The 27,219-nt window shown below is 51.1% G+C and overlaps 9 protein-coding genes and 1 non-coding gene across 10 annotated transcripts; 6 read left to right on the top strand and 4 right to left on the bottom strand.

Annotated features, from left to right (window-relative positions):
- Positions 1-45: 45 nt before the first annotated feature.
- Positions 46-1,447, top strand: CC77DRAFT_1092240 (hypothetical protein). The gene is made up of 4 exons (XM_018529622.1): positions 46-281; positions 337-451; positions 502-680; positions 767-1,447. The coding sequence occupies exons 1-4, from the start codon at positions 150-152 to the stop codon at positions 1,067-1,069; spliced, it is 729 nt and encodes a 242-aa protein (XP_018389508.1). The 5' UTR covers positions 46-149; the 3' UTR covers positions 1,070-1,447.
- Positions 1,448-1,854: 407 nt separating this feature from the next.
- Positions 1,855-6,439, bottom strand: CC77DRAFT_647152 (hypothetical protein). Its single transcript, XM_018532614.1, has 5 exons — positions 6,215-6,439; positions 5,043-6,144; positions 4,454-4,833; positions 3,617-4,353; positions 1,855-3,568 (listed from the first exon to the last, which is right to left on the bottom strand). Exons 2-5 carry the CDS (start codon positions 6,103-6,105, stop codon positions 2,233-2,235), a joined length of 3,516 nt encoding a protein of 1,171 aa, XP_018389507.1. The 5' UTR covers positions 6,106-6,144; positions 6,215-6,439; the 3' UTR covers positions 1,855-2,232.
- Positions 6,440-12,628: 6,189 nt separating this feature from the next.
- CC77DRAFT_t19 lies at positions 12,629-12,727 on the top strand. Its single transcript has one exon. It is a non-coding gene; the product is annotated as a tRNA-Glu (tRNA).
- Positions 12,728-13,293: 566 nt separating this feature from the next.
- CC77DRAFT_646617 (hypothetical protein) lies at positions 13,294-14,711 on the bottom strand. The gene is made up of 2 exons (XM_018532610.1): positions 13,937-14,711; positions 13,294-13,888 (listed from the first exon to the last, which is right to left on the bottom strand). Exons 1-2 carry the CDS (start codon positions 14,338-14,340, stop codon positions 13,348-13,350), a joined length of 945 nt encoding a protein of 314 aa, XP_018389506.1. The 5' UTR covers positions 14,341-14,711; the 3' UTR covers positions 13,294-13,347.
- An 825-nt stretch (positions 14,712-15,536) lies between these two features.
- Positions 15,537-17,653, top strand: CC77DRAFT_983242 (hypothetical protein; the record flags this gene model as incomplete). Its single annotated transcript, XM_018536136.1, has 2 exons — positions 15,537-16,458; positions 16,495-17,653. The coding sequence occupies 2 exons, from the start codon at positions 15,537-15,539 to the stop codon at positions 17,391-17,393; spliced, it is 1,821 nt and encodes a 606-aa protein (XP_018389505.1). The 3' UTR covers positions 17,394-17,653.
- Positions 17,654-17,789: 136 nt separating this feature from the next.
- On the bottom strand, positions 17,790-19,427 carry CC77DRAFT_1028964 (arf GTPase activating protein; the record flags this gene model as incomplete). Its single annotated transcript, XM_018526481.1, has 5 exons — positions 17,790-18,007; positions 18,060-18,874; positions 18,926-19,109; positions 19,168-19,303; positions 19,356-19,427. 5 exons carry the CDS (start codon positions 19,425-19,427, stop codon positions 17,790-17,792), a joined length of 1,425 nt encoding a protein of 474 aa, XP_018389504.1.
- A 175-nt stretch (positions 19,428-19,602) lies between these two features.
- Positions 19,603-21,037, top strand: CC77DRAFT_957071 (hypothetical protein). The gene has a single exon (XM_018535523.1). It carries the CDS (start codon positions 20,028-20,030, stop codon positions 20,796-20,798), a length of 771 nt encoding a protein of 256 aa, XP_018389503.1. The 5' UTR covers positions 19,603-20,027; the 3' UTR covers positions 20,799-21,037.
- A 136-nt stretch (positions 21,038-21,173) lies between these two features.
- Positions 21,174-23,666, top strand: CC77DRAFT_983232 (nucleolar GTP-binding protein 1). The gene is made up of 3 exons (XM_018536135.1): positions 21,174-21,326; positions 21,447-23,292; positions 23,348-23,666. Exons 1-3 carry the CDS (start codon positions 21,244-21,246, stop codon positions 23,387-23,389), a joined length of 1,971 nt encoding a protein of 656 aa, XP_018389502.1. The 5' UTR covers positions 21,174-21,243; the 3' UTR covers positions 23,390-23,666.
- A 175-nt stretch (positions 23,667-23,841) lies between these two features.
- On the bottom strand, positions 23,842-24,994 carry CC77DRAFT_1017688 (thymidylate synthase-like protein). Its single transcript, XM_018524457.1, has one exon. The coding sequence runs from the start codon at positions 24,943-24,945 to the stop codon at positions 23,923-23,925; it is 1,023 nt and encodes a 340-aa protein (XP_018389501.1). The 5' UTR covers positions 24,946-24,994; the 3' UTR covers positions 23,842-23,922.
- Positions 24,995-25,119: 125 nt separating this feature from the next.
- CC77DRAFT_1038479 (hypothetical protein) lies at positions 25,120-27,024 on the top strand. Its single transcript, XM_018527117.1, has 4 exons — positions 25,120-25,325; positions 25,372-25,642; positions 25,688-26,173; positions 26,219-27,024. The coding sequence occupies exons 1-4, from the start codon at positions 25,147-25,149 to the stop codon at positions 26,834-26,836; spliced, it is 1,554 nt and encodes a 517-aa protein (XP_018389500.1). The 5' UTR covers positions 25,120-25,146; the 3' UTR covers positions 26,837-27,024.
- Positions 27,025-27,219: the final 195 nt, after the last annotated feature.

Genomic DNA, 27,219 nt, shown 5'->3' with positions numbered 1-27,219 from the left:
CTCAAACATAGCCAAACATCCTCCCCTCAACAACCACCACCGTCCTCCTCACACCAACCTCCTGCCCTCGCGCACCCACGCTCGCTTTCGCACACCACCGACCATCCACACTCGTTCACGCACCCACACCACACCACACCACACCAACCATGTTGTCACGGATAGCAGCGCTGCTGCTCTCAGGAGCCGCCATTCTGGGCGCGCAAGCCCAAACAGCCGCCCTTCCTGCAGAACTCGTCGGCACTTGGACGAGCAAGGCGAACTCAACCATGACCGGACCTGTATGCATCCACATGTCCATGTGCGCTCAGCGACGCGAGACTAACCACCCTCCAGGACTTCTACGACCCCGTAAATGAGAAATTCACCGAGCCCAAGCACACGGGCATCAGCTACTCCTTTACTGCGGATGGGCATTTTGAAGAGGCATACTACCGCGCTGTCGCAAACCGTACGTTAGCAGTAATCGCATCAATGCTGCCTTGCTGACAGCCATCACAGCAACAGATCCCAAATGCCCCAAGGGCATAATCCAATGGCAACACGGAACCTATGAGAAACTCGCAAACGGTTCTCTGGTCCTCAAGCCCATTAAGGTGGACGGCAGACAACTTTACTCCGACCCGTGCTTTTACAAGAACTCCGTCTACACACGATACAACGCGAGCGAACTATTTGATGTATGTTGAAATACCTTTTCTCGCGCTCCCAATCAACCAAACCTCAGGAAATCCATCAAGTCCATCATACTAATTATTCTGTGCAGCATTACGAGTACGTTGCCTCGGACGCCTACCACAAGATCCCGCGCATCACCCTCTACAAATGGGACGGCGCGCCCATGATGCCTCTGTACCTTGCCATGTCCACGCCGAAAATGCTACCCACCACAACCCTCAACCCTCTCGTGACGCAAACCCCTTCAGCCAAGAACTCGAAGCGCGGCGAACTACCTATGAACCACGAAGTGCTGTACAAGAGGACGCCTGGCGCCGCCAGGGCCGAGCAGTGGTGGTGGTTCGGCGTTTTTATGACAGCGGGTGGGAGTGTGCTCTACTACTTCTTCTAGAAGCGCAATGGACACTACGGCATTGAGGAATAGCCGTAGTTGGAGACGCTTGCACAACGCCATCACTGGATAAGGCGTACATCGGAGTTTGGCATATTAAATGGCACGGAGCATTTCTTTCTAATTGGATTCACACGACATGGTTGCTGGGCTGAGAAGAGGCGTTGGTGGCATCCATCAGACACGAGTCCTCAAAAACACCTCATGTTCTCATTAGCTAACGAGCGAGCGGGCGTAATTTGACCTTTGGAGAATCTGTAGACAAATCATCATGTATAGTTCAATACACTTGTTCGAACTCAGACAGATTTCTTGATCAGCGTTGCCTGCTATCGCATGCCCCGAATCTTTCAACAACAACACTGTTATCTCCCCCGCCCGATGGGGCCGACGTGAACAGATGGCCATTATCTGGTACACCGATTACGCTAGCCTTTTATCTGCACGGATTAGAGGATGCCCCAGCAACCAACAGATCTTGCTATCATTCTACATTCTCCAAGCTCTCTAGCTGCCGAAAAAACAAGTACTATCTTCTTGTGTTGATCGCTGCGTTTTGGTAACAATGTAACTGTGCAACAATGCTTCTTTTCAGATGAGGGGGTATCGTATATCGTATAAATCGTGATGCGTTATGCATGATGCTCGCTGGATATGGGAGGCTTTGCTCAAAGCAGTATGTAAACAGTTGTTTTGTGGGATCCGTCGCGTAATTGTGACATTGTCATTCCGAAGAATCGTATTGGTAAGCGTTTGTTGCGAATGGGTGGTGTTGTTTATCTATTTGGCGTAGGGAAGATGTAGTAAACCGTACAACGAGCGTTCCGAAAGGATTTTCTTATTGCTGCATAGTGTAGGCAATGGACAATGGATTCCTGACTTGCTCACAAGCTAGTGCTTACTCGGGATAAGTGGCGGGAATCAGGTTTTGGTCTTGTCTTCCTCCCCCTCAGAATGTGTTCCGTGTCTGCTTCCACCACCGAAATGATGATGCTGGTGTCTTGCGCTTTGGCTATTTCGAGTCTCGCGGTGCTGGCTCGTTTGATGGGGGACTTTTGTGCAGTTCTTTACGCAGTTCAATGCCCCGTTCCCGTTTCTGTCGTCTCTCCTCAATGTCGGTTATCAGCTTCTTCTTTTTTCTCTATTTTTCCCTTGTTACCTCCTTACAAACCAAATCTCTCCATCCCAGCTCGGAGATCCTCCTCGGTGCCTAACAAATTCATAGCCCATGGCGGTGGCCGCTTCTTCACCACATATCTTGTCTCTCCGTGTATTTCTTGTACTCTTCCTTGCTCCCTATTCCTTCCATCGGCCTCCTCTTCTTCCATGTCAACGCCGACTGCTTGAACCCGTTTCGTCCTCCTCTTGTACGGCGGCCCTCTTCCCATCTCTGCAGCCTTTTCCCAGGCTGTCTCACACCCTTTTGCAATGATCCCTGCACTAGCCCAACCTGTCCTCTTGTCCGTTTCTAGTAACCTGGTGATGAGCCACTCACGTTGTCGCGGATCCTGAAACGTAATGCCAGCGAAGAAAAGCGATAAGGTAGATTCTGTCAAGACTGCGCCAAGGAAGGGAGAGAGGTCCGAATCGATGGGCATCTGGAAACCAGCACATATGCGGCCGATGAGCATGCAGTATGGGGATGTGGCGGATGCGCATACACCAGCCGCCATTTGAGCAGCGGGTGGCATGCCCGGGTGAGATCGTAGAAGGATGATCTTGGAGAGGTGGATTATTGTCCATAGAATGGATATGTCGTAGCTTCTATGTAGAATAGCTGGGCCAAAGGGTGTCATGTTTCCTTGTTGACTAGGATATTCTCCTGGCGCTGGTGGGTAGGTGTCTTCTGGCAATGGTGCGAAGGCATCAGTCTGTTCCAAGACACGCATAACTGCAGTATGTGCATTGGTAATACTCTCCCATTCCAAAATAGCCTTCTCATATTCAGCAGGCAGATCACTACTATGTTGAGGGTGGGGCGCGTTTGGTGTCTGTGGTGAGCGTTCATAATTAGGGTTTTCGTAACTGGAAAGAATAGGTCCTGGTCCTGCTGATGGCGCCATTCCATAGAAGCTGGGCATAGCTGGTGGTCTAGGTGGACCACCCTGGGGTGGGTTTGCAGCCGACATAGATGGCGGTCCAAAACCCGGGGGAGGTTGTGATGGAGCCTGGCCTGTCCAGCCTGGAGGCGGTGGTCCCTTCCATCCTGGTGGTGGGCCTTGCATTTGAGGTGGGGGACCTGTAGAGCTCGTGGGCATCTGCTGCTGACCATGTGAACCGCCTGGGGGCGGTCCCATGTTCCCAAAACCAGGCATACCAGGGCGAGGTCGCCATCCACCGTCAGCTTCTATTTGTCGGAGTTTGCGACTACGGTCCCTAACAGTGAAGTCTGCGATGCGACCTAAAAGAAGGATAATATGGTCATGAGAGCCATAGAGAGCATCGGTTCGGCCAAGCGGGGCTCTTGGAGGGCAATCTGACCATTTACGATAAGGATTACTACTACCTGTCAGTCGCATGTTCTAAAAACCTACCCACGATACTCACATGAGGCGATTGCCGCTGACGATGCTTTGATAAGCATCGTGTCTAGCATATGACCAATATATATCCTGTAGTGTCTCGTAGCTTTGCAGATCCAATTTCGCAGGTATCTTAGGCCTTGTGTCGTGCCTTGCGCCGTTATCTTCGAAGACCATTCCGAAATCGTCATAGTTGACATTGTTGCCAACAATCGTGCTCACAAGACTCTGATCTGGCATCAAAGCGCTGTCTTTGAGTCTCTGATCAAACTGCCTCTGATCGATGAGCATCTCAGGGTTTTGGTATGGGAAACTTCGTTCCATGGCAGTCTGAGCCGCTCGCAAACGCCTCGCCTCGCGCGTTAGTGATCGGAAGTCGAGTTCAGTGATGAGGCGCTGGGCCCCGATAAGATGTGTACCCCATTTGACATGCTCTGCCGTCCAAACTTCGTAGAACGCCAAAAGCAAGGAGGTGGCTAACGTAAGGGTCGATAAGCGTTTCTTAGGATTGCTGAGAGAACGGACGAGTCGTTTCAAGGAGTATGCATAATGTTTGTACGATGGTGTTATGGAGGCGCCTTGCAATCTTGCAATGTGCAGACTCGCGAGCGCTAGCATGGCGTGCAACAATCCCTGATGATTGAGAGCCTTCATAGGCAGTGTGTATGTCCAAAGACCCTGCTGAGCGGGTCGTGTAGAACCTTCGAAGATGAGGGTAGGATTTCGAGGGTTTCGTTCGTACATTGACAACGTTGGTCCGGTCTATCGGAAGTCAGTGGATCGTATGATTGTGGAGGTTTAGGAAGTTACGCGGCATTTGCGATGACAAGACAAGTTATGCAATTGTCTCTGTCGCACTTACCACATGAATGTAGTGTGCAAAAACCCTCGCAGTCTTGGGATTGCGTAGAGGACTTGCTGCATATTCTGGTCTATAGTCCGATAGTAATCCATCATATAGAAATGCATCATACCGCCTTATCCCCAGCTCGTTGTAGTTCTCAAAGTGTATGCGACGGATGGTGTCGAATTCTTTGGTCGCAAGTAAAGCCTTCTCGTCCTCCGCGGTCTCCGCATCAAACATGTCTTCGTCTGACTGGACGTCCCAGTAATCGTCATCTTCATTTTCGATTGCGGCTTCGTCGAGAACTTGTGTAGGACTGACGTGGTCGTCACCGCCAAAGCCATCAAGAAGGAGTTGCGGTTGAGGTTGCTGCGCTTGTGATACGGCGTAGGGTTGTTCTGTAGACATAAAAAGTCAGCTAGATGACATATAATTCTACACAGTGATTGAGAGTAGCGTGCTGTTGCAGCTAGAAAGGACTGGGGATAGACCTAGAATTCAGAGGCATGCACAATTTTATGGAGTGACAGTGGACGAGGGCTTAGACACAGAGAAAATAATAGTAATCATTGGGGTATACGAGGTTTTAACTAGACACGAGACATACCGAGGACGGGCTGAGACATATACTTTACATCTGGGGTCATATCATGAATAGGCATCTGAACAGAAGGATAACTTGCATGACTGAAGTCAGCGTGAGAAACTGCTGGGTAGTTAAGATTTCCAATCTGGCTGAAGTTTGCCGGAGGTCCTTGTATAGAGTGCACAGAGGCTTGCGGGTGACTCTCATATCTTTGTACCCCTGGCGGTGCCTCTGTGTAATGGGGGTGTTGGTCGCTTCTAGGGGATACACTGGAATGATCCCGATAAGTACCTTCGGCTTGCTGGCTATCAGATCGATAGGCTTGTGGGTAGATTGGCGGAGGCTGAGGAACTGCGGCCTTGAGGTTGGATTCGTGGTTGTATGGGACCGAAACGGGTGGATATGATGCACTCTGGGTATATTGAAGGGGCGCTTGGTAGGTGCTGTGCGAATCGTGTCTAAATTGTGTTTGTGGACTTGTGTGCATTGTCGGAGGCGGCGGAAAATATGAAGCGGTTGGAGTGTGGTTATGTACTTGGTGGTTTGGCGATTGGAGCGGCTGTTGATGAAGAGGAGACGGCAGTGGCTGCTGATAAGCCTGCTCATGTGGATAGTTGGGGTTCCCTTCAGTGAAACCTTGTTGGGGATCTGAAGGCCCTGGGCCTGAGCTCGGGTCGATGTGTGAGAAGTCGTAGCTGCCATGCATGCGGGGCTGGATCGAACCAAGCATGTTCTCTTGCATAGCGGCAGCAGGCTCAGGCCCGCGATATGATTGGTTGCGTGTCCCTGGAAGCATCGAAGTGTGGTACTGGATAGTGCTGACCACGCCTGGATGATTTGGCCAATCTCCAATTGGGGGTTTGAAGATGACTCTCTGGTTGTAGCCCTCGCACTGACGTTTGGATTTGATGCAATTGGCGCAGGTAGGTCTCTCCTCACCACACTTTATGCGGCGTTTTCGACAGGTGAGACATCCAGTCTTGGTCCTCTTCCTCATCTTGGAGTTGGTTGCAGAACCCGAGACGCCTGTTGGTGAAACGTCACCCGAGGCTCCTGATACTGAAGCCGGCGCCACGTTGGTCATGGTTTGGAGGTGAAGAGTTGAGAGAGATGACAAGCGAGCCTGGTATAGCACTTAGTATATGGCTGCCAAAGATGCGTATAAGGGACATCAGGCTAGGTGGATGTCGTACCTAAGTAATCTTCGATCTCGAAGAATGGGGCACAAGATGGGCGGAACGATGTTGGTCCGCTTGGAAGCGGGTACGGCGGAGCCAAGAGTGATTAACCTCGCAGAAGTGCCGATCTGAAATAGGTGAGTCCTGCGGGGCGCCAGTGACTAGGCAGTCAAGCTTCACGGTCAACAGTGATGAAGGTGGAAGTGATGGTGTCGTCTTGTAGTAGATGAGAGGTCGTAGACAAGAACAAATCTACTCAGGGAAGTCGATCATTCAGCCCGCGGGAGCCATGTGGAGTCAAGGGCTTCAATGTTAGTTATAACGGAGTGGGGAGCACGCACCAGGTGTCAAAGGCCGCTGGGAAGGCCAAAAGGGGAGAGAGCGGCAAGCCCGCCGCCGTTCGTAGAGACGGAAGGCTGTACGTAAAATGATAGCGCGCCCACAGTACCTACATCAGGCATGGAAAGACCATAGAGAGCATGTATGTTCTAGACTAGAATTGAGACTATACTTTTCCGGGGAGCGACAAGGTACATGGGGGTTGGATTAGGGTGAGCAACTGGAGTCGGATGCAGAAACAGCGGGTGCGGACACAGACTTGGAGGTGTCCTAGAGGAGCAGGGCAAGAAGTCAAGTTTCGATTCGGCAGCTGTCGTGCGAGGTCTCGTCGGAGTGCGTGCCAATGGACCGGGGGGTGGTGAAGGGCTTGCGCTAGGGGAGTGGGAGAAGAAATTTGGCGGCTGATCAGCGGATCTGATGCCGGGTAGGCTAATGAGGGGGTTACGATGTTTTGGTCAGGACGTGGGTTCCTGGCCGGTCTGCCCAATATAGACACACGACTGTCGAAGCGATGGGGGGTCTTTGGTTGCGAGCGTTGGAAGGTGGACGGCGGGATGACGGCTTGACAGGCTAACCTGCAATCCACCTGGCGCGCTGCCGAGTTCGGAAGCAGCCACGATGCTTTGCCGAGGATCCTCACCCTTCTTGCCATCACCCACTGCACATCGGCAAAGCAACCTCTTTGACACTTCTGCTCCACTCTGAAGGCGTGCTTTGTCTGCTAGCCGCTTGGGCGCCTGTCATCAGCCTCAATCGCGTCGAGGTTCCGCTTACGAGCGGAACCTGGGTGCAACGTGGGACTCGGGGGCAGCTGGCTGTGCTTCTGTCTCCACGACACGAACCTTATTTCTGCTGCCTACGCGCAAAAGACATTTCATGTGCGACTGTCCTTCACGCACACATCATCTCAGTCCATCAGGTCGACTGGCCCCAGCTGAAGCTGATTACTACTCGCCCTGTTTGACAGCTGTGGACATTGCACCTAGCTAGCCGCTATTGCTGCCAGGCCTCCGCGACTCCGCGCAATCGCCACGATGGTCTCTCATCAGGCGGACTGCTTCTGATACTTGGCTCTGTCACCAAGGAAGCTTCACTCAAAGAGGCATGGTGCTGATCGACTGAAGGCGTCGTCTCACGCGCCGCGACCTGCGCTGGCCAACGAGCTTAAGCATCCGCCAATCACCCTATACCATCAACCACCCTACCGGACCTTCTGTTCCAGTCTCGCGCGTTTGATTCACCGAGCACCCCAGGCATCTTTCGACGTCACCGGCATAACTTTTACTAGAATGGCCGCACACAGAGCATCCTTCGCGCTGGTGGCTGGCTCAGGGCAAGCTGAACGCAATTCCAACCTCCGCAACGATGATCCTCTGCCGCGTGGACCCGCGCTCCTGATTCCCAGACATGATTTTCGTCCAGGAATCGCGTGGACCCGGTAAATGGGCAACCATCAGCCTCTGATTGTGACAAGCTTAAAGCCATGAATCGCCCGTCGCCGCGCTCACACACCTCAAGACCCTACCTACGTACGCAGTCTATGGAGTGAAATGCTTGTCGGCGTCGGCGCTATGCCTCCTGATGCCATGTGCTGATGAGCAGCAGTCCACGGTGCCGAATGACGATCATGTGGGCTTTTATGGGGCTCGGAATATCTCTATTTCCAGTCATGGCCGCTGAACTTCGCATTCGAGATTGCGAGTACGGTTGCGACAGAACAGCCTCACCCAAAGCGCTAATGCAGCACCTTCACACCACGATTGCATTAGTGCTGCATTCATGTACTGACTCAGGGTTGGCAAAGACACAATTCTGCCTTGTTTTGTTTTTCAAAGTCAATGTCAGACGTTCACCGGGAGAACTGTCTACTGGTCCGCTCGGCACAACCACGGGTTCTTTCGCTTTTTAGTCCTTACGTCAAACGGGTCGTCGGTTCGACGGCAGCGGGTACTCACCCCGAAAATCAAGTACCAGTTGAAAAGAAACGGTTGCCAGTAAAAGCACTCGAATAGCCTTTGGCGTCATTATGAAGTCCCTACATAATGCAAGCAGGGGCTGAGCCCAAGTTTACCAAGGCTCTGGACCCGAGATGCTGCACCTTGTAATTTGGCTGCACAAGCAAACCACTTTCCGAGTCATCGGTAGCTCCCGATCATGGCTGTTTACGGAAGTGACCGAACTATAAAACCAATTTTAGACAAGGCTGTCCAAGATAACAGGCTGCAGCCAGCTTGATGAAGCTTGCGGGCTGGATAACCGGATTCGGGAAACCGACTGCAAAGAGCTACACCGGCCATGATCAGATGAATGCACATTCTGCAACGAACACAGGGGTTAATAGTGTTCTCTGTTGTGGCTTCCACGAGCGACGGAACAGCATTGAGCGCATGGTGGTAGGTGAACGGCGACTACTGAAGGAGCTTTACTCCAACTGGCGCGTCTTAGCGACCTGGACCCTAGATCCAAAGCTTGATTTCTACATGGGCTGATGCCATATCTACGCCTGTCATCCGTTTGCCATTTTCGACAAAGCGATTGACAGGCGCTCCCCACATTCGCTAATCCTTTCCGTCAGTTATTGCGAAAGGCACGTGATCTTTACGCAGACGCTGACGTCGTGGTTATGGGGGTGCGCACACGACTCGGCATTCAATAGCACATGCAGTACTCTGCGGAAGTCTCATCCTGATCCCCACGCCCTCGATATTGGTACCTTCGGTTGAGGCCCTTTATGATGCTGGGCATCAATTGCGGGTTTTCAATGCAGCATGCTCCTTGAATAGGGGCCGTTGCAAGGCCGTCGCACAAGAAGGAATTTGGTTCCCAAAGTGACCGGATCGCATGGCAGTCTCTTCGGCCATCACTATTGCTGGTAGAGTCCCGTGACGCCCAAAAGCATCTCCAAGAGGCAATTAGGTACAGGCTCAACCATCGAGGTAGTTCATAACATTTGCCGGCTATATACGACTATGCACCTGTTGCATTCCAAATCTTACATACAGCAGGCGAAACGTTCATAACGATAGAATTACAGCCTTGGTGCAGAAGTTGTTGAAGCTTCTTGCATAACCTTTCCATCTACAAGGAATCGGCCGCACATCTCATCATTAATACCGTTATATCAGGGTCCAAACGCCACGCTATATCTTCTTGCTTACTTCCCTCAAGTGGCAGCTACAGGACACCCACGAACCATCCAAGGGTTGCGAGCCTTGCGCAGGTACGACTCCGCTGCGACGGAAGCGCGTACAAGACTCTACTAGCGTAACGACGCCTGCAGCATACACCGCTTGATATTACATGAGGATAGTTGATCAGGGTGAACGCGAAGTTTTTCCGACGCCACGGTTGAACGCCACCAGCTTACACTTTTGCCTCACGCTTGGTGTCCGTCACTACCGCGTATGCGCATGGCTCTCTTCCAAAAACCCCGATTTGTCGTCGTCAGATCTAGTAACTAGCATGTTTCATCCCCAGGTTCCGGTGCGCGGGTTCCTCAGGGACGGGACGCATCCGAAGGATGCTTCGGTGTCTGACAATGATCGGCTACCCATGTCAACGATCCCGGTAGGTTACATGCATGTCATTGCAACGACACCCAGTCTTACGTGAACACTGCGTATCGAAGTCACTAAACACTCACCTAGGTGCGTTTATGGTGTTGTACTAGACTCAGACGCGCCACAGTACAGCGACTGCATTCACATTCGTCAACCATCCCAACCATTGACAATATCAAGACACTGCGCTGGCTTTTTTCCCACATACGACCATAGGCTCAAGATCATAGCGCTTCCCGTTCGCTCAGCGGTACTCAAGCTTGAGACCGGCGGATTAGTAGTCAGGTGGGTGACCACTGGCGAATCCCTGCTGTTGTATGTTTTTGTATTTTCGTGTGCGACCGACAGCAATGCAACGTTCACTATTCAATTAAGCGTTCAGCTATTTTCCTTTCGTTCTACGGGATGTGTTATTCCCGTATTCTTCATTCCCATACTATCTACATGATAGGTCCAGCCATCACCTCTAATGACAAAGCAAGTCGGGTACCTTATCAACCAAATTGACTTTTACCCAAAACCCTACTTGCCTTTTTACGATTGTTGTGTGCGCGCTTTCTTACTATTCCACATTCAGCTTGCTGTGCATGAAGCATGCTCTTTGCTTATCTAAGTTTCTTTTGGCTGGGCAACTCCAACCAAGCTGAGAGGCTTGAGAGGCGAAATGTAAGTGACATCTAGCTTGAAATTTTTCTTATAAAACAGCCAATGATTGGCATGAACGATTGATGTTATGTGGTGTGGTCAAGCATGAACAACATTATTGCTGTTACGTACCTTACTACGTTGTATCGCATTGTCTATTCGTACCTGCGATCTCCTCGCCTCCTCGGGCTGTAACTACGACATGTACCTCAGTCCATTTACGACTAGTGTCGATGATTAGCACTAACCTGCGCATGCACCGGTCCTTCTTTTGCTTCGTTCTAGCTTGAATTCCGGCATCTCTCCAAGCTCTTTCCATGGTGTGGCGTTCACTTCCAGAACCTGGTTCAGTTCGAAACATCAAGCACATTTTACATTATGCCTAACCTGCCCGATATCAACATTTGCTGTTGACATCACTGCATAACTTGGCTCTACTCAGCTGATGGCGTGCCATGCTTCTATAGCGCACGTTGTATCGGAAGAAGTCCAAGGGCCGCACAGTCAAGTTCTATCGTCAGGCCTGGAGCGTAAGTAGCGTGTTAGCCTAGTACAGATGATGGTGTGTGGACAAAGCATCTCGATGCTGTTGACCTGAGCTTCCAGGTCTAGAACACCTTGGTAACGATCCTTGGTAGTTCAAAGAGGCAGTTGGAGACCATTCTATAGTAGATCGAGGATGGCTGGGGCCGATTCTCGGAAGCTTTTCTGATTGCTGTAGGAGTAGGCAGAGCTGAAGCAGGGACAGATTTTGTACGATCCACGGGATACCGATTCTAGCCGGAGATCGCATCTCTGAATTCTGTCATACAGTGAGAAAAAGAGAAGGTAGCTCTCTTGTATCCATTGTCATGACTGAAGGGGATAGTGGCTATCTTGTAAACAAGGTCCACTGCACGGCAAGCACTTGAGGGAAGGATAATATGGTCAAATGTATCGACGGCAGACGATGGTGCCGCTGAGAGAGTGACTCAATTCTCAAGAATTTGAATTGAGACAAGTAGACATAAGGGTGAATTGATGTAGCCTGGAGTTCTGACTTCGCATGACTTCAGAACATACGTTGAACTAGTCGGCTGCGAGCGTGTAATCCATGAGAATCATTGTGTCAATCTAAAGGAGGTACTGCAGGACGACAAGATATCGACACATGCAATTCCATAAGTGCCTTTGTATTAGGATTTCAACTTTAGATCGTAAAGCATGCATCTTAGAACTCTGATTTGGGCTCCTTAGCAACATTCGCGCTAATAAAAAAAGACTGAGGTATCGCTATCAGTAGCCACCTTGTCTTGGATAGCTCAGACGCACGTAGTTGTTATGCTTTCGGATTCATCTAGTAGCTCAAAGTGCGAAATACAATGCATCGTTGGTGCGAAACACGGCAGTGTCTGTGTCAACAGAACAAGACTATCACACAGCCAATGCACAAGTATGGCAATGCCTTTGGTAGACTCATGTTGTACAATGTCGCAACAACGTAAGGATCGCTCTAGCTATAACATCTAGGTTTCGGCCAAGATGTAGAAAGGAGGCATTGGGCTCTTGGAAATTTCGCCAGACTGTCTTGGACCAAAAGCAATACTGGTCAGATCACCCCAACACTCGTAAAGCGTATCCAATGGCTTCTAATAGCGTTTTTACATGTCCGTAGTGCCCCCGAGGGGCTTGATGGTAGAGATTTCTCAAAGTGGGGTAGTCAGGGGTAGCAGGAAAAGTGCCCCGCCAACAAGCACAAGATGTCCAAACCTCTTACTAAGTTTGCTAAGTGACTTCCAAACTTTTCTCAAAGTCTTTGCACAAACATCGCTAGCCATGCCGTCGTTATGGCATTTTTTGTTCACTCGCATTAGGTATGTGTAGCTTTCCCATTTCTTCATCCAAGTCCGATATGGTCTAGTGGCTAGGATTTGCCGCTCTCATCTGCAGAGTCAGTTCACTGTACAGTGCCGGCAAGGCCCGGGTTCGATTCCCGGTGTCGGAAAACGATCTTTTTGCTTTTTTCTTGACAAGAAAGTACCTTTTTTCCTGCTGTTCAACTCTGTAGGATGGTCGGCACATTTTTGGAGCGCAAAACACCAGTAACACTAACAACATTTTCATCTTTTCCACGCCTCGGATGGTTGTTTCTTGTATAGTATAGCAGGTACAGTCACTAACGAGGAAGGCCCTTGGTAGTACCTCCCCTATACTACACCCTGATGGTATACATATTATGTTCTTCCTCAAGAATCCATAAAAAAGTGTTAGTGTACAACTCCAAGGTGGGTTCTGGGTTCAAAGTATAATTTAATAAACGGCTGTTTATCTATGGTCATACGGATTGTGCATCGTAGGCTGTCTTAAGTAGGTATACGAATTTTTATTCTGTTTGAGTCGTACTTTCTCGCGCCAAGTTGATCGAGAATTGCACCATAAGGAAAAAACTATAATGACTGACATTGGTATACAACAGATAGTGACAGTAGACACTGGACGTTCGCTAATTATCAGATAAGAATCCCAAACCATCCAACTATGGACAAAGTGCAAACGCCGATGATGATCCTTACAATAGTCGGCTGCTAGGCCAGCTCTCTTCCTTCCCACCGATTTTTTTCTAGCTTATGCCTCACGGAGTACCGCCGCCGTGTATCCGTTCTGTCCGGTACTTGCGTTTCCAGCTCCGCTCTTCAACCAGCAGTTCGCTCCATTCGCAGCTTCGTACCTTCCACGAAAGTCGGAGCTGATCACAGCGGCTTTGCATGTATTGTTCGTGCTACTGTCCATAGCGCTGTACTGACTGCACGCGTCAACGCATTGCTCCAAGGTATATGCAGTAAAGCTCATGAGGGTAGAATCCAGTATGTTGGTACTGTCGAGACAGCTATACGTGTAAACACCACTGATGTCCGATGTCTTGCCTTCCAACCGACTCGATATGAGGATTGTGGACGGACAAGTGGTATTGATCGATTGGATGGCGCCGAAGGGTAGCGCTATGTAGTCCGTTCCCGTGCCTTGAGATCCATCCGTTGGATTGTCCGTTGGACTATCTGGTAAAGTGTCCGAGGCACTTGCCGGAGCGCTCGCCAATGTAGGCGTAGGCATTAGTGTCATACTCGAGCTCTGTGCAGCCTGTTCAGCAGCCAGGGCTTCAGCCTTCCTAACAGACAATTAGGCAATGGCAAAGGATGGCACAACAAAGACATACTTGTCGGCTTTCTCTTGCACAACCAACCCTCCTCCTATGCTGGTACCCACGAGTGCAGCCACTATGGTAAACGACATGGCAATCGTAAACCAGTATTTGCGCCGTCTGTGGGCAAAGAACTTCTTCCACATGTCAGGTGGAACCTGAATGTGAGGCGCTTGATCCGGTAGATCACGTCCATTTCGATATGACAAAAGGTCGTGAGAGTTTCCAGTACGTGTTGATGCTGCATCTCGCTGTGAGCGATCGCGTCCATCGTGGTCATCATTGTGGAGTTGTGGTAGCTTCGTGTCACCATGTCCAGAGTAGCGGTTAACTGCCTCGGGATAAGTCTCAGGCTGTGCGATCTGCAAACCATCTGACATATCTGGCCTCTCTGCCTTCTCCGGTTCTGGCTTCTCCATCGTGCATGTGGTCTGCTGCAAGCCTGAGATTGGGTTTGGGGACGGTTAATATGATCGCATAACCGATGTGAGGGACCAAGTCGAGTATAAGTGTACTTATTTGCCGTCTAGTATCCTTGTAAAAGGCGCCCGGTAATCGAAACGTGCGTGTTGGCTTATCAAATTTAGTTGCGATTGCAGCAAAATAACATAGGGCTGCCGAAATCTCCTGATTGATCGCGGTTCTATGCATTGTAGATATGCGGGGTGATGTCGAAAGTCCTCTTATCTCGACAGGAAGGCAAATCCCAGCGTAAATTGCTGAAGGATTCCACGTATAGAAGAGCTTAGGGAGGAAATCAAGTACATCGATCAGCTAGATTGATGTCTTTGTAGGAAATCCCTTGCTCGCCCCTTACTGATTCTGACCCTTGCGCAAAGCTTGGCCAAATTATCATGCCACTACCTTCGAACAAGGTTAGCCTTCCATAAAGGAGGGAGAATTGTTTTGAAATAACGATATATCCCGTTCTTATGGCTTTCTCCGCATCTCTTGAGAGGTCAGCTTACCACTCAGTGCGCATTCCAAGGACGCGCAAAGATACACGAAAGACTGTCAACCTAGCAAGTTGGGGCTGTTTCTCTAGGAAACGGGCAGTTAAAATCTCTTTCTTTCCAGCTGGTAATGTTCTGTATCTGCTGCGCGTGGATTTACGCTGTTACCTAGGTTTACGCTTCCTACATCTGAGCGCCTGACCAACCTTCCTTTGTTCGATAAATTGAACTCGGGTCTTCGTGGAGGCTGATAGCACATTATGAACATGAGCTGCACATGTGGGTGTGTCGTTCTGACAATGTCGAGGGTGGATGGGTGGTCGAACGCGAAGAAGAGTTGAGCACCGCCACCGCCACACGATGACGTACTTCCCCGGAAAGTCCGTCACAAGAACGAGCAGAGCGACCAATCTTCCTAACGCTTGTGATGCTATCACATGCTGTGGCGCAGCTCCGAATAGGTATCGTCTCTCTTGTTAACTTTCACACACGTAATCTATTTCACCTTCCAGGCAGCAACTTTTTGCACATCTGCAAAGTTGAGGTCGCAAATCTCGTGAAAACTCTCGCGTCTGCAACTGCAGTCCTCCTTTTTGTCACGAATTATTTCGTGATCGTGACCTTTCCACCTACTCGCCACCTACGACCACCCATCTCCCGCTATGGACATCCCACGCGGCCACGCAGCAATGCCCCTTACAGAAGTTGACTTCTTGGATTTTGTCTACAACTACTTCAAAGCCGAGTACTATCCTATTCGCTCATTCTGGTCAACAGCAACTGCCTTCCCCCGCCAAACCGAACGATGGATAGCCATGGGCCACGAATTGTCACCACTCGTCGTGCGGCCCGCAAATGCGCAGGCGCAAAAAGATTTGGAATCCTTGGATTACTTCACAAGGAAATGGAACCTCGATGCTGGTTTTGTCAGAGGCTTGATTATTAGGTTCGCAAAGTACGAGTTGCATGAAAGATTAGAAAAGAGGCTGTATGAATGCGCGAGACTAGATTTGATGGTAAGAAAGGCGCTGAAAGAGAAGCACTTGATCGACGCACTATGGCCGAGCCCTGCGCCACGAAATATTGCGAAAGAGCTCTTGCAACAAGGCGTTCAAGCTCGCCAATGGTTCGGCGACATGTTCAACAAATACTTCCGCGTTCTACAGTCCCTTGATTCTTTCCAACTTCGCCCGGAAGTCGACCACCACATGAAAACTAGCGGAAAGCTGATGTTAATACCCTTTGTGGACCATCTGGTCTTCGGAGCAGTTGATCCCATCATACCAATTGTATCGAAAGGGGCAGGCTATGCAAATGCCAAAGGGAGAGAAAACAGAAATACCCCCGGTTTTGGTGAGCCAGCCAAGTTTGAGATCAGGTTCGATGCACCTACCGAGGTTACGGATACGTATACAAAGAGCGTCGTACGGCAGTGCCAGTGTATGAAGTGTGGCACCAAGAGAGATGTGCAGGTTGTAATTTCCGTGGACCCCAATCCCAATGCTGGAGCAAGTGCAGGTACATCATCCACAAGTCGACGACGCGACGCTGCAACATCGCACTCAAGGACCGCACAGCGCTACAGTCCAGGTTACCAGATGCCCAGTCAAGACGATGCAGCGCCCCCTCGCCAACCTCCTCGACCACAACCTCAACCTCTGGAAGCTGAAGTCTCAGAAAGACCATCTACACCCGACCTCAAGAAACAATGCCCTCGTTGTACATTCCTCAACGACCCCAACCTCACAAGCTGCGAGATGTGCGAAGCGCCCCTACCAGAAACCCCTATCCAGAAACCTCCCAGTCCAGCCGCCAACAGGAAGGTTCCCTCGCACTCCCACTCCGCATCACACCCACCTCCCAGTGTACCAAAGAGTAGGGAAGAAGCGTTGAAGCAAGAACAGAGACCCGGAGCGCCAAACAGGCATAGCCTGAGTGCAAGCCTATTCTCCATATTCCCATTCTCGCAACAGCAACAGCAAGAGCACCATGCCAAGCTGCCGCCCACACAGCAGGTTGATACATCACCAGCCATACAGTCATCCTCGCGACAACCAACGGGGAATCAAGAAGAAGTTAGACCATCTTCAAAGGAAGGAAAGAAACCAAGTGTCTCACCACCTACATCTTCTCACGCCGAGCCATCCAATTACCGTCACGGCGCCACTACACCACCAAATCCCGTCGACACTACACCAGAAACCCCATTATCCCGAAACCCTGAAATGGCGATGATGCCGCTATCTCCCTCTCCACCGTCTTCTTCCCGCCCGCGTCCTGCACCGGCTGGCCTGCCTAGTAATCTCATGGATGACTTTGTTCCCGTGTCATCAACTTTCCCCAAGGACGACGAAGACGAAGATGCTGGGTGGGGTTCAATGAGCCGGGAGGAGGCCCATGAACATGATAGTAGTGATGACGAGGACGAAAGTAGCGAAATGAGGGGCAACGGCGGGTTAATTGATTTAGATGCGGTGGCGAGGGAAGAAGCTGATGTTTGGGGAGATAGGGACGATTGAGCACGTTAGTTAGCTTCGAGGTAGTATGAGGCGTTTGGATGGGGATTGGAAGACGTTTTGCCACTTTGTTTTACTTGTCAGCAATATCTGGTGTGAACAGTCGCAGCCCTGATCACCCGGAGACGATTATGAAGTTTAATTGAAGGACTAGTGTTTGCGTGCGTTTGTCTATTACTCCCAAACACCATTTCCAAGCCCAGGTCTTGAGCGGAAAAGAATACACAGTAGAAACCAAGACAACTCCACGCTTCATAGGATCGCCTCTCCAAGCTCCGTTCAATGCGCCCAGCGTCTGCCCACATTTTGTTCACCACTTGCGACGAGCTTTCCCCACGAAGTCAATCGTGCCCTCCGTACGCCAGCTGAGCTTGTTCAGTACATGGCCTCAAGGCTGCCCTACGAGTTGAGGTAGTTCCGGACGGCACCCTGTAATTTTGTAGCGCCCTCGCCAAGCATGTTCGTCAGGTTCTCAAGATCGTCGCCAGCCGTGAGACCAAACTTGCGGACAAAGTCCTTGGCAGCGGTTTCAAGGTCACCGTAGTCTTCTTCCGCGACATCGTCCTCGGGTCGACCAAAGTATGCGTTGGAGGAGATGGCGCTTGCGCCTTCAAAGCCTTCACACAAAGTTAGCAACGCAAAACATGTGCTTTCGCAGAGGATGCATACCTGATAGCCTCTCCTTGGCCTGCGCGGTTGCGCTGGGATCGAATGCGTTTCGTCCGAAGAACTCGTCACTCGATATACCCTTTTGCGTACCAAATTTCTCCCGCGCGTACTTCTCCCCGTCGTCTTGCGCAGGCTTTCCTACGCTGCCAAAGCCACCCATCTTTTTCTGTGCTACAGGCTTCTTCGCGGCACCTACTTGCCCAAAACCCAGACGTTGTACGCCCATGCCTAACCTCTCCATATCTTGGCTGGAGCGCTCGGGCTTGGAAGTAGAACCGAAACCACCTCGTGGTGGCGATACGGGAGTGGGAGAGACGATGGCTGACGCCTCAGGAGCTTTCGATTTTGTGGCGGCGGCAGCCTCAGCGGCTTCGGCTTCGGGGTCATAGCCCAACTTCTCAATACGCTCTGCCTCTTCGCGAGCCTTTCGCTCTGCTTCCTCGAAATCCAGGCCTCCGTCAGCAGCAACCACCTTCTTTGCTCCGAGGCCCTTCTTCTTCGCGCCCAAGATGTTCTTCTTCGGCGCGGCGCCTGCGGTCGTCTTGCGAACGGCTGCCGGCTTTGCAGCGGGTGTGCTCGATTCGGAGCCGCCGACAAGTGGCGACTTGGGGCGATCGGTTCCGTTGCCGTTAGCACCAGGCTTCAGGAAGGGTGATCCAACCTTTGGTGTACCGGTACGCGAGGGTGGGTTCGACGGTCGCTTGATGGTGGGTTTGTCCCATGAGGAGAAAAAGTCGTCGTCTTCGCCAGCTGGAGTGTTGGTGCCGTCAGTGCCAGTCTCTGGTACATCTGTGATTACAACCTCGTTAGGGTATCTAGTAAATTCAGATTAGCATAAGTCACCCTGGACGACTGCTGTTCCGTACAATCTGGCGTCCGCAGCACAGCGCCTAGTCAGCTCCTCCTTGTACTTGGTGGCAGCATTGCTGGTGTATTTGGCTTTGTGGTCTTTGCTCGCAAGTGCGGCGGAGCCTCCATGCGATTGGAAGTATTTGGTAGCGCTTTCGTTACCACCGACTTTCATGATCCGTAATTGGTCCCATTGCCAGACTGTCGTTGGTCAGTACATGTACTGTATATGGTGTCCGTGGGTCTTGGGTGAACGTACTGTCGAGGTTGGTGGATCGCACGAAGGAGATGTGGACGCCCATGTTACGATGGTTGGACGAGCAGTCGAGGCATAGGTAGATGCCGAAAGGTACAGAACTCCATGTTGGGTTCTTTGCGCCGCAGTCGAAGCATATCTGGACATATGTTAGGCATTGCTCGAATCTCTCTATTCGAAAGACGACGTACTTTGTTCGCGGGCTTCGACTTCAATTTGGTGAAGATGTTTTGCGACTCGGTCTTGGTGGCGAGGGCAGCCATGGTGAAGACTGGGTAGGAATGGTGCGGGTTGGCGGTAAAGGAGTCGAGCTGTGGTGGGGATAATTTGGGTTGCGGCGCCGGGAATGCTAGGGTGTCCTATGGAAGCCGCGCTTGACACGTGATAAGCGCGATTATGCTCAAGGCTGCACTTCCATGTCACAGCTTCAACATTCTACCTTCACTCTCTGCGAGTCTTCGCATATTTCACACAGCTCACTCAAGATCACCTTGTTTGGCATGGCACTCGCCACGTATCTGGTTTCTCTGTACGGGCCAGGGAGGCCTGAGGATACCGCTTGACGATGCTACGCGCTTACTTCGTGTGCCTGGAATTGTTCGCTGAATTGTAGATACAGCTAGAGCTGTTGCTAATGACTATGATAAGGTTACTCATCGTATCTGTACCTTGCCTACACATATGACGCAGATTCTGGACCCCATCTTCCTATCTTCCCGTCCCACGACCTAATGCGACAGCACAAGTGGGGTATGCATGTATATCTGGAGGCGTATTGCCTCGCCTTCACACAGCAGTATTCTCCTATTTTACATCCTTATCACAGAAAGAGACACCTTGTGACACCTCACAAGCTTTAAGACATGGCTTCCTCTGTTCAAACCGTGCCTGCGCGCCGCGGAGCAGCCACCCTCGTCAAAGCCGGTCAGAAGATAAAAATTACAAACACTCATGGCAACCAAGTCGTCGATACCTGGGCAATCGCGCTTCCTTCCTCCGTCCTCACGGCTGCATCATCAAAGGTTGAAGCACCCCTCTACCCAAACGCGACTTCCGACTCGCCCTTTAAGTATTCTACTACTGCCAATACCGCCGCCAGCGCACCCGAATACATGTCCATGTGCCATTGCCGGGCAAGTCTGCTGAAAGTGACGCCTGAAGTAGGAGATGTCATGGTTAGTCAGAAGAGGGCGCCGATGGTTAAGATGGTGGAAGATACAAGTCCCGGCGTACATGACACTTTGGTTGCAGCATGTGATAGATGGCGGTACAGTGAGTTGGGCGTCAACGGTTACCACGAATCTTGTACAGACAACTTCTGGGACGCTTTAGAAGAGCTGACCGCATCACTGTCTCTATCGACTGAACAAAAGGAGGCTCTAGATGGCCTACAAACAAAGATGGGGTGCAGGGTTCCAGATCCGTTCAATTTGTTCATGAACATTCCTGTCACACAGGAAGGAGAGGGCGCGAAGAGAGGCATCAGTTTTGAAGAACCGAAAACGAAGCCCGGAGACTATGTAGTCTTGGAAGCGCTCAGAGACGTGGTTGTCGTTATGAGTGCATGCCCGCAGGACGTTCTTACGATCAACGGAAAGAATCCTGTAGATGCTCATTACCAGGTTGTGGACTGAAGCATCGACACCCACAGAATTGGTTCATTAAGCTACGGATGTACTTTGATGCAATATAACAAAGGTCTACCCGAGTTGATTTCAGATTCGACTACAACGAGTCTGGACCCGCCGAGTCTAAAATGATGAAAACGGGCGATATCATACATGCTCTTATGAGATCAAATCTAGATAGTCAATGCGCCATTCGCCCTACCATAATCTTTCTACTCGTGTCTACATCCAGCCATCGCCCCAGGACAGGCCTTTTGCACAGGCGTCTGTTCGGATGTGCAGGTAAGCAATCAAGGCGCTAGCGCGACCGGATGCGGGACTAGCGTTGGTGAGGCGAACTATTTGGACGTGCCCCACACGGTGGTATCGATAGCCTCTCGAACTTTTTTGCCCTGAAGTTCTGGATAGCGCAGACCGCCTCCCACGACAACAACATACCGCAGTCGCCAAAATGAAGACTCAGTGGAAAGACATCCCCGCTGTGCCTACGAGCCAGGAATTTCTGGACATTGTACTTTCCAGGACCCAGAGGAGGTAGGTTCCTTCTCCAAACGCACTCGCGCAAAGCGCCTTCTTTCTGCCGCCCTGCACTGTCGCGATTTTGAAGGCGCAATACGTACCGCACGAAAAGACGAGAAGCTGACAAATCCCTAGACTGCCGACGCAGATTCGTGCGGGTTTCAAGATCAGCAGAATTCGAGCCTTCTACACGCGAAAAGTCAAGTACACGTCCGAAACCTTTACCGAGCGCCTCAACACCACCATCGAGGCTTTCCCGCGCCTTGCGGATATCCACCCGTTCCACCGCGATCTCCTCAACACCCTGTACGATGCGGACCACTTCCGAATTGCTCTCGGTCAGCTTTCGACTGCAAAGTCGCTGATCGAGACAGTTGCGCGCGACTACGTGCGCCTTCTCAAGTACGGACAATCTCTGTTCCAGTGCAAGCAGCTGAAGAGGGCGGCGCTGGGACGTATGGCTACCATTTGCAAGAGGTTAAAGGACCCTCTAGTCTACCTTGAGCAGGTCAGGCAGCATTTGGGCCGTCTCCCATCTATCGACCCCAACACCCGCACACTCGTCATTGCTGGTTTCCCTAATGTCGGCAAGTCGTCGTTCCTTAAGTCCATCTCAAGAGCCGACGTCGAGGTGCAGCCCTATGCTTTCACCACAAAGAGTCTGTACGTCGGACATTTCGACTACAAGATGCTTCGCTTCCAGGCTGTTGACACGCCTGGTATCCTGGACCACGCACTCGAGGACATGAACACCATCGAACATCAGTCTATCTGTGCCATTGCCCACTTGCGCGCCCACATCCTCTACTTCATGGATCTCAGTGAGCAGTGCGGTTACTCTGTCGCCTCGCAGATCGCCCTCTTCAACAACATCAAGCCTCTATTTGCTAACAAGTTGATCTCTATCGTTGTCAACAAGATCGATCTTATGCGTCCGGAACAGCTCGATCCCGAGACACAGGAACAGCTCCAGGGTATGCTCAAGTCTGGCGAAGTCGAGATGCTAGAGCTTTCCTGCAACACTCTCGAAGGTGTCATGGCTGTGCGAAACTCGGTCTGCGACCGCTTGATTGCTGCTCGCAACGCCGAGAAACTCAAGGCTGGTACCAACAGCGCCGGCGAGCCTTCCGGTCGTCTTGGTGAACTGCTTCGCCGAATCCACGTTGCCCAACCGTTGGGCGGCGTCACTCGCGAGACATCTATTCCAGAAGCAGTGCTTAACAAGAAGAAGTACGACAAGGAAGATCCTGACAGGCCGCTCCTCGAGCGTGACCTGGAAGAAGAGAATGGTGGAGCTGGTGTGTACAACATCGACCTTCGCAAGAACTACCTTCTCGAGAACGACGAGTGGAAACACGATCGCATTCCCGAGGTCTTCAAGGGCCAGAACGTTTACGACTTCATCGACCCTGACATTGAGGCTAAGCTTGCCGCACTTGAGGCTGAAGAAGAGAAGCTGGAGGCCGAGGGTTTCTACGAGTCGGACGATGATCTGGAGGACGCAGAGGAGGCGGACATTAGGTACAAGGCAGAGCTCATCCGTGAGAAGAGGCAACTCATCCGGAACGAAGCCAAGATGCGCAAGAGTCTCAAGAACAGGGCCGTCATTCCCAGGACTAAGAAGGCGAAGCAGATGTCACAGATGGAATCGCATCTCGAAAGTCTTGGCTACGATGCTTCAAAGGCGGTTGAGCGTACGACTGCAAAGGCAGAGGCGCGAGGCCGCAGCTTGGCTCGTGGAAGATCAGAGGGTCCCGGTGGCGATGCCATGGACGTTGATACGCCCGGCGCTGCTATGCTTGAGCGTGCTAAGAGCCGAGGCCGCAGCCAAAGCACCAACAGGAGAACGGATGGTGTTACAAACGAGACTGCCGCCTCTAAGGCTGAGAAGCTGGCCAAGCTGTCGCAGAAGAAGATGAACAGGATGGCTAGACAGGGTGAGGCCGATAGGCACCAGACTGGTTCCTTGATCAAGCATTTGGTAAGTTTCTTTATTCTCTCCTCCCTATTCAGTGCGGGTGCTAACAACTGTTCAGACTGCCGGAAAGCGTGGTATCGGAAAGACCAGCCACAGATAAGCAGACCTGAAGTCTTTCGAGTTCTTGCATTGCGTGTTTGCAGGTGGGGAAAATCATGGCTGGCGTTTGGGATGCATTAGATACCAACTCGCTGTTGTTGAAAGCAGCGTGGTAATGCAATACTTCTTTCCATCAGTACTGCATTCTGGACTAGTGCCGTTGTGTGACCTCGTGGTTGGATATGAACTGCTGGAATGAACATCGACGCATAACATAACAATAGCATGGCAAGATCAATCCCGGGAACGTAAGATCGTTATGTATGTCCGTATGGTACCATGGGGAGAATCACCATCTAGCTTTACGTCTGATTAGCCTCATGGTGACGTGAGATCATGATTCGGAAGTTGCGCTGCTAGGACAAGATTCACATCAAACTCTTGTTCATCTCTGAAAACAAGGCAGAAATATAGACGATATACGTAGTGCATAAGACCTATGCAACATACAGTGTATCTGCTACAGCAGGCAATGGGACGTACTCTCGCGTTCATCAGAAGTTTCATATGTACTAAGCTGCTCACTGGGAAGAACTATACACTCATCTTCATGGATATAGCGGCATGTGGTTTGTACCCCAGGACCTCGAATTCCTCGGCTTTCCAACCATCGATGCTGCCCCCAATCTCTCGGTTGATCTTGAGTGTAGGGAACTCTCGCGGTTCGCGCTCCAGCTGCACCTTCAGCGCATCTATGTGGTCGATGTATACGTGTGCGTCGCCCATTGTATGTGTAAATGTACCGGGCGTTAGGTCGCACACATGAGCTAGCATGTGAGTGAGAAGCGCGTAGGAGGCGATGTTGAAAGGTACACCGAGACCCATATCGCAGGATCTCTGGTAGAGGAGGGAATGTAGGACGCCTCTTGGTCGTTCTTCGCCTTGCTTGTGTCCCGGAAAGGAAACATAGAATTGCGCAAACATATGGCAAGGTGGCAAGGCCATCTTCTTGATATCTGCGGGATTCCATGCACTTAGTATGATGCGCCGGTCGTAGGGCTTGTTCTTCAACTTGTCGATTATCTCAGCGAGTTGGTCGACACCTTGGCCTGTGTAATCCTCTGCATGTCCCTTGTACTCGGCGCCAAAATGCCGCCACTGGAAGCCGTATACTGGACCCAGCTCGCCTTCCTCGTAGTGGTTTAGGCCCACCTTGTCGAGGTACTCCCGACTGCCGTTGCCGTCCCAGATCTTGATACCAGCGTCCGAGAGAGACTTGCTGTGTGTGCTGCCTGCGACAAACCATAGCAACTCGCCAATTACGGCACGAGTAAATACTCTTTTTGTTGTGAGGAGGGGCAGGATGAGTTCTGGTGGCTCTGTGGGGTTGCTCGAAGGTCGCGATAATGCGAACTTCATTTGTGCGGGAAAAGGAATTGCGCGTGTGCCGGTTCCTGTCCTGTCGGGGCGATGTTCGCCATTTTCGAGTATATCGCGGATCAAAGAGAGGTATTGTTGCTCCTCGTGCGCGGGGTTGCTGGGTGGCGGTGTAGTTTGCTTCGTGGTGTCTTTGGGAGGCTCGGGAGTTATGACGGGTTCTAGCGCGCTTGGAGGCATGTTTACTACGGATCGGAGACTTGTATGTATGTATTTAGGTGCTGTGGTGTAACGTCAAAGTGAAAGTCGCGAGGCGCGTCAAAGTCTCCCAAAACCGCGACTGCGCGAGTGGCTCTTGCGGCTCACCGTATCGAATGCTCCGACCTAACTGCATTCGCATCTGCCACAAAACACCGACACTGGAACACACCCTCTGGTAGAATGGCAGAAGAACAAGCAGCTCATCACTTGCTAAACGTAGTCGAGGAGCGAGGTCTCAAAGTCGATCTCGATAACATTCTCCTAGGTTTTGAGGATGTGAAGACCAAGCACGAAGCTGCGGTGTGGGTTGAGGAGTACCTACACGAGGACACCCTGCTCAGTAAAGAGGAGCTAGAATTGTGAGTCCAAACTCTGATTATACAGGCTTTTGCTGACTGAGTCTAGGTACCAGACTCTCAAGAAGAAGGGCCTTTTGCACCAGTACGAAAGCGAAGGTGAACCCATCCGACCCATTTTGGATCATGAAATTGCTGCAGCAATTGAATCATTGAGAAGCTCCACTACTGCGATTGAGGAGCAGTCCAAAGTTTTGGAGGCACAGAAAGATGCTCTGATGAAGTTAAAAGCTCTTGACAAGCCCAATTTGGATGTCGAACATGCAAGAAACGAGCGGAGAAGGAAGGAGGGACAAGAAAAAACTCGTCTAGACGTCTCTGTATGTTGTGACAAATTACAAACTCAACTTTTCTAATACGCATAGGTCGATGATGTAGTTGCATCCGTCACAGAGCAGATGGACGATGCTCAGCGCGAGATTGATTCTGACAAGTCAACACTGAAAAGCTACCTCTCGGAACGCTTCACGTCAGACGATCAGATCTTAAGCCGACTCCCTAAGCTAGTGTCTCAGATCGTCACTGAGCCTGAAGTCAGCGAAGACGAGAAGTCGATGGAGCAGTGGTGCAAGGCGATTATTTCCTTTCGTGCTGCAGAGATCAAAGCTCGAGTGGATACTGTGTTTCTCACCAACGCATTAGCAGACTCCCAGAACGGTCTTTCCGAGGAAGCAGAGGCCAATCTCAAAGAGAGAAAGGTCGCCCTGCAAGCTGAACTGGAAGAGTTACACTCTGAAATCGCATCTGTCGCTGAAATGGTTGTCGAGCATGAGATACGCAAGCCGATGACTGAAATGAAGGAGCGTAAAGATAGAGACAGAACACAGGCACGAACTGCGTGGCTCAACTATGTGAGTAACATCCCAAGAGACATTGGACTGTTGCTAACAAACTAGGTGCTCTCAACACTCGAATACATGGGCAAACGTCTCAGCATAATCAACACTGGCACGCAAGATACTGACGAGTTCCAACAAGCACTGGCGCACGTCCAGGCAGCAGCAGCGAAGCGCACACCAGAGACACAGGCACTGGCTGCGACACCCGGATTGAAACGCATGAACTCCAGCACCTCGGCTTTTACTCCCATGGTCAAGCTCAAGCCTACATCGACGCTTGAGCTTCCGGTAGCACTTCAAGATGCGCTTCGTCACGCAGGCATATCTTTCAGTCAGGATAACATCGAAAGCCTACAAGATGTTCTGCAGCAAGCTCAACTTGAGCGGGGCAAGAAGCTTCAAGATCACTATGAATCTACCGCGACATCGATTCATGACGGACTCGCTGAGCGATCCAGCAAAGCAGACACAGATCTGAGGGCTATTTTGAGCGCGCTATATAAGCACGCGCCATTCCAGCAGGCTAGCTTGATGAACCCAGAGTTGGACGAGCAACTGAAGGCGATGGAGCTTGAGCTTGAGAATAAGGACCGAGAGTTGCTGGATGCAGAAGGTAGCGAACTAAGCTTGAGCGACCCTAAAGTTCGTGCGTTCATCGGGAAATACGGTAAATAAAGCGAAGGTTTTGACAAGCAGGTTTCAGGGCTGGTCGGTGCGTTGTCGCGGTGGAGGTGACAAGTCGAGCTGGGATGATCCAGGCGCGTATCAAAGATGGAGTAAACACGACGTGGAGATGTTGTTTAGATGTTGTTTACAGCGCCGAGAAAGCTCTCTTGATACAAGGTCAAAGTGTCTCTCTTCACCGCTTTCGATCTGCTTGGTGAACATGATCAGCTCGTCGGTTGCAAGCGATGGAAGCCACATGTTCGCGGGTGGAGCTATGGGGGAGGAAGGACCTCGGACTGGTCGCGAGGAGTGATGAGCTGCAGCTAGTCGGCCCCCATGTGGCTAGCACCCAGCCCCCGAATAACACTAAACATCATCGGCCCCTGTCAAGG

This window comes from Alternaria alternata (genome assembly GCF_001642055.1).
Source record: "Alternaria alternata strain SRC1lrK2f unplaced genomic scaffold CC77scaffold_4, whole genome shotgun sequence".
In the NCBI taxonomy this organism is placed as follows: domain Eukaryota; kingdom Fungi; phylum Ascomycota; class Dothideomycetes; order Pleosporales; family Pleosporaceae; genus Alternaria; species Alternaria alternata.
Note: the sequence above shows the minus strand (reverse complement) of the source record. Positions and strands in the feature narration are given on the sequence as shown.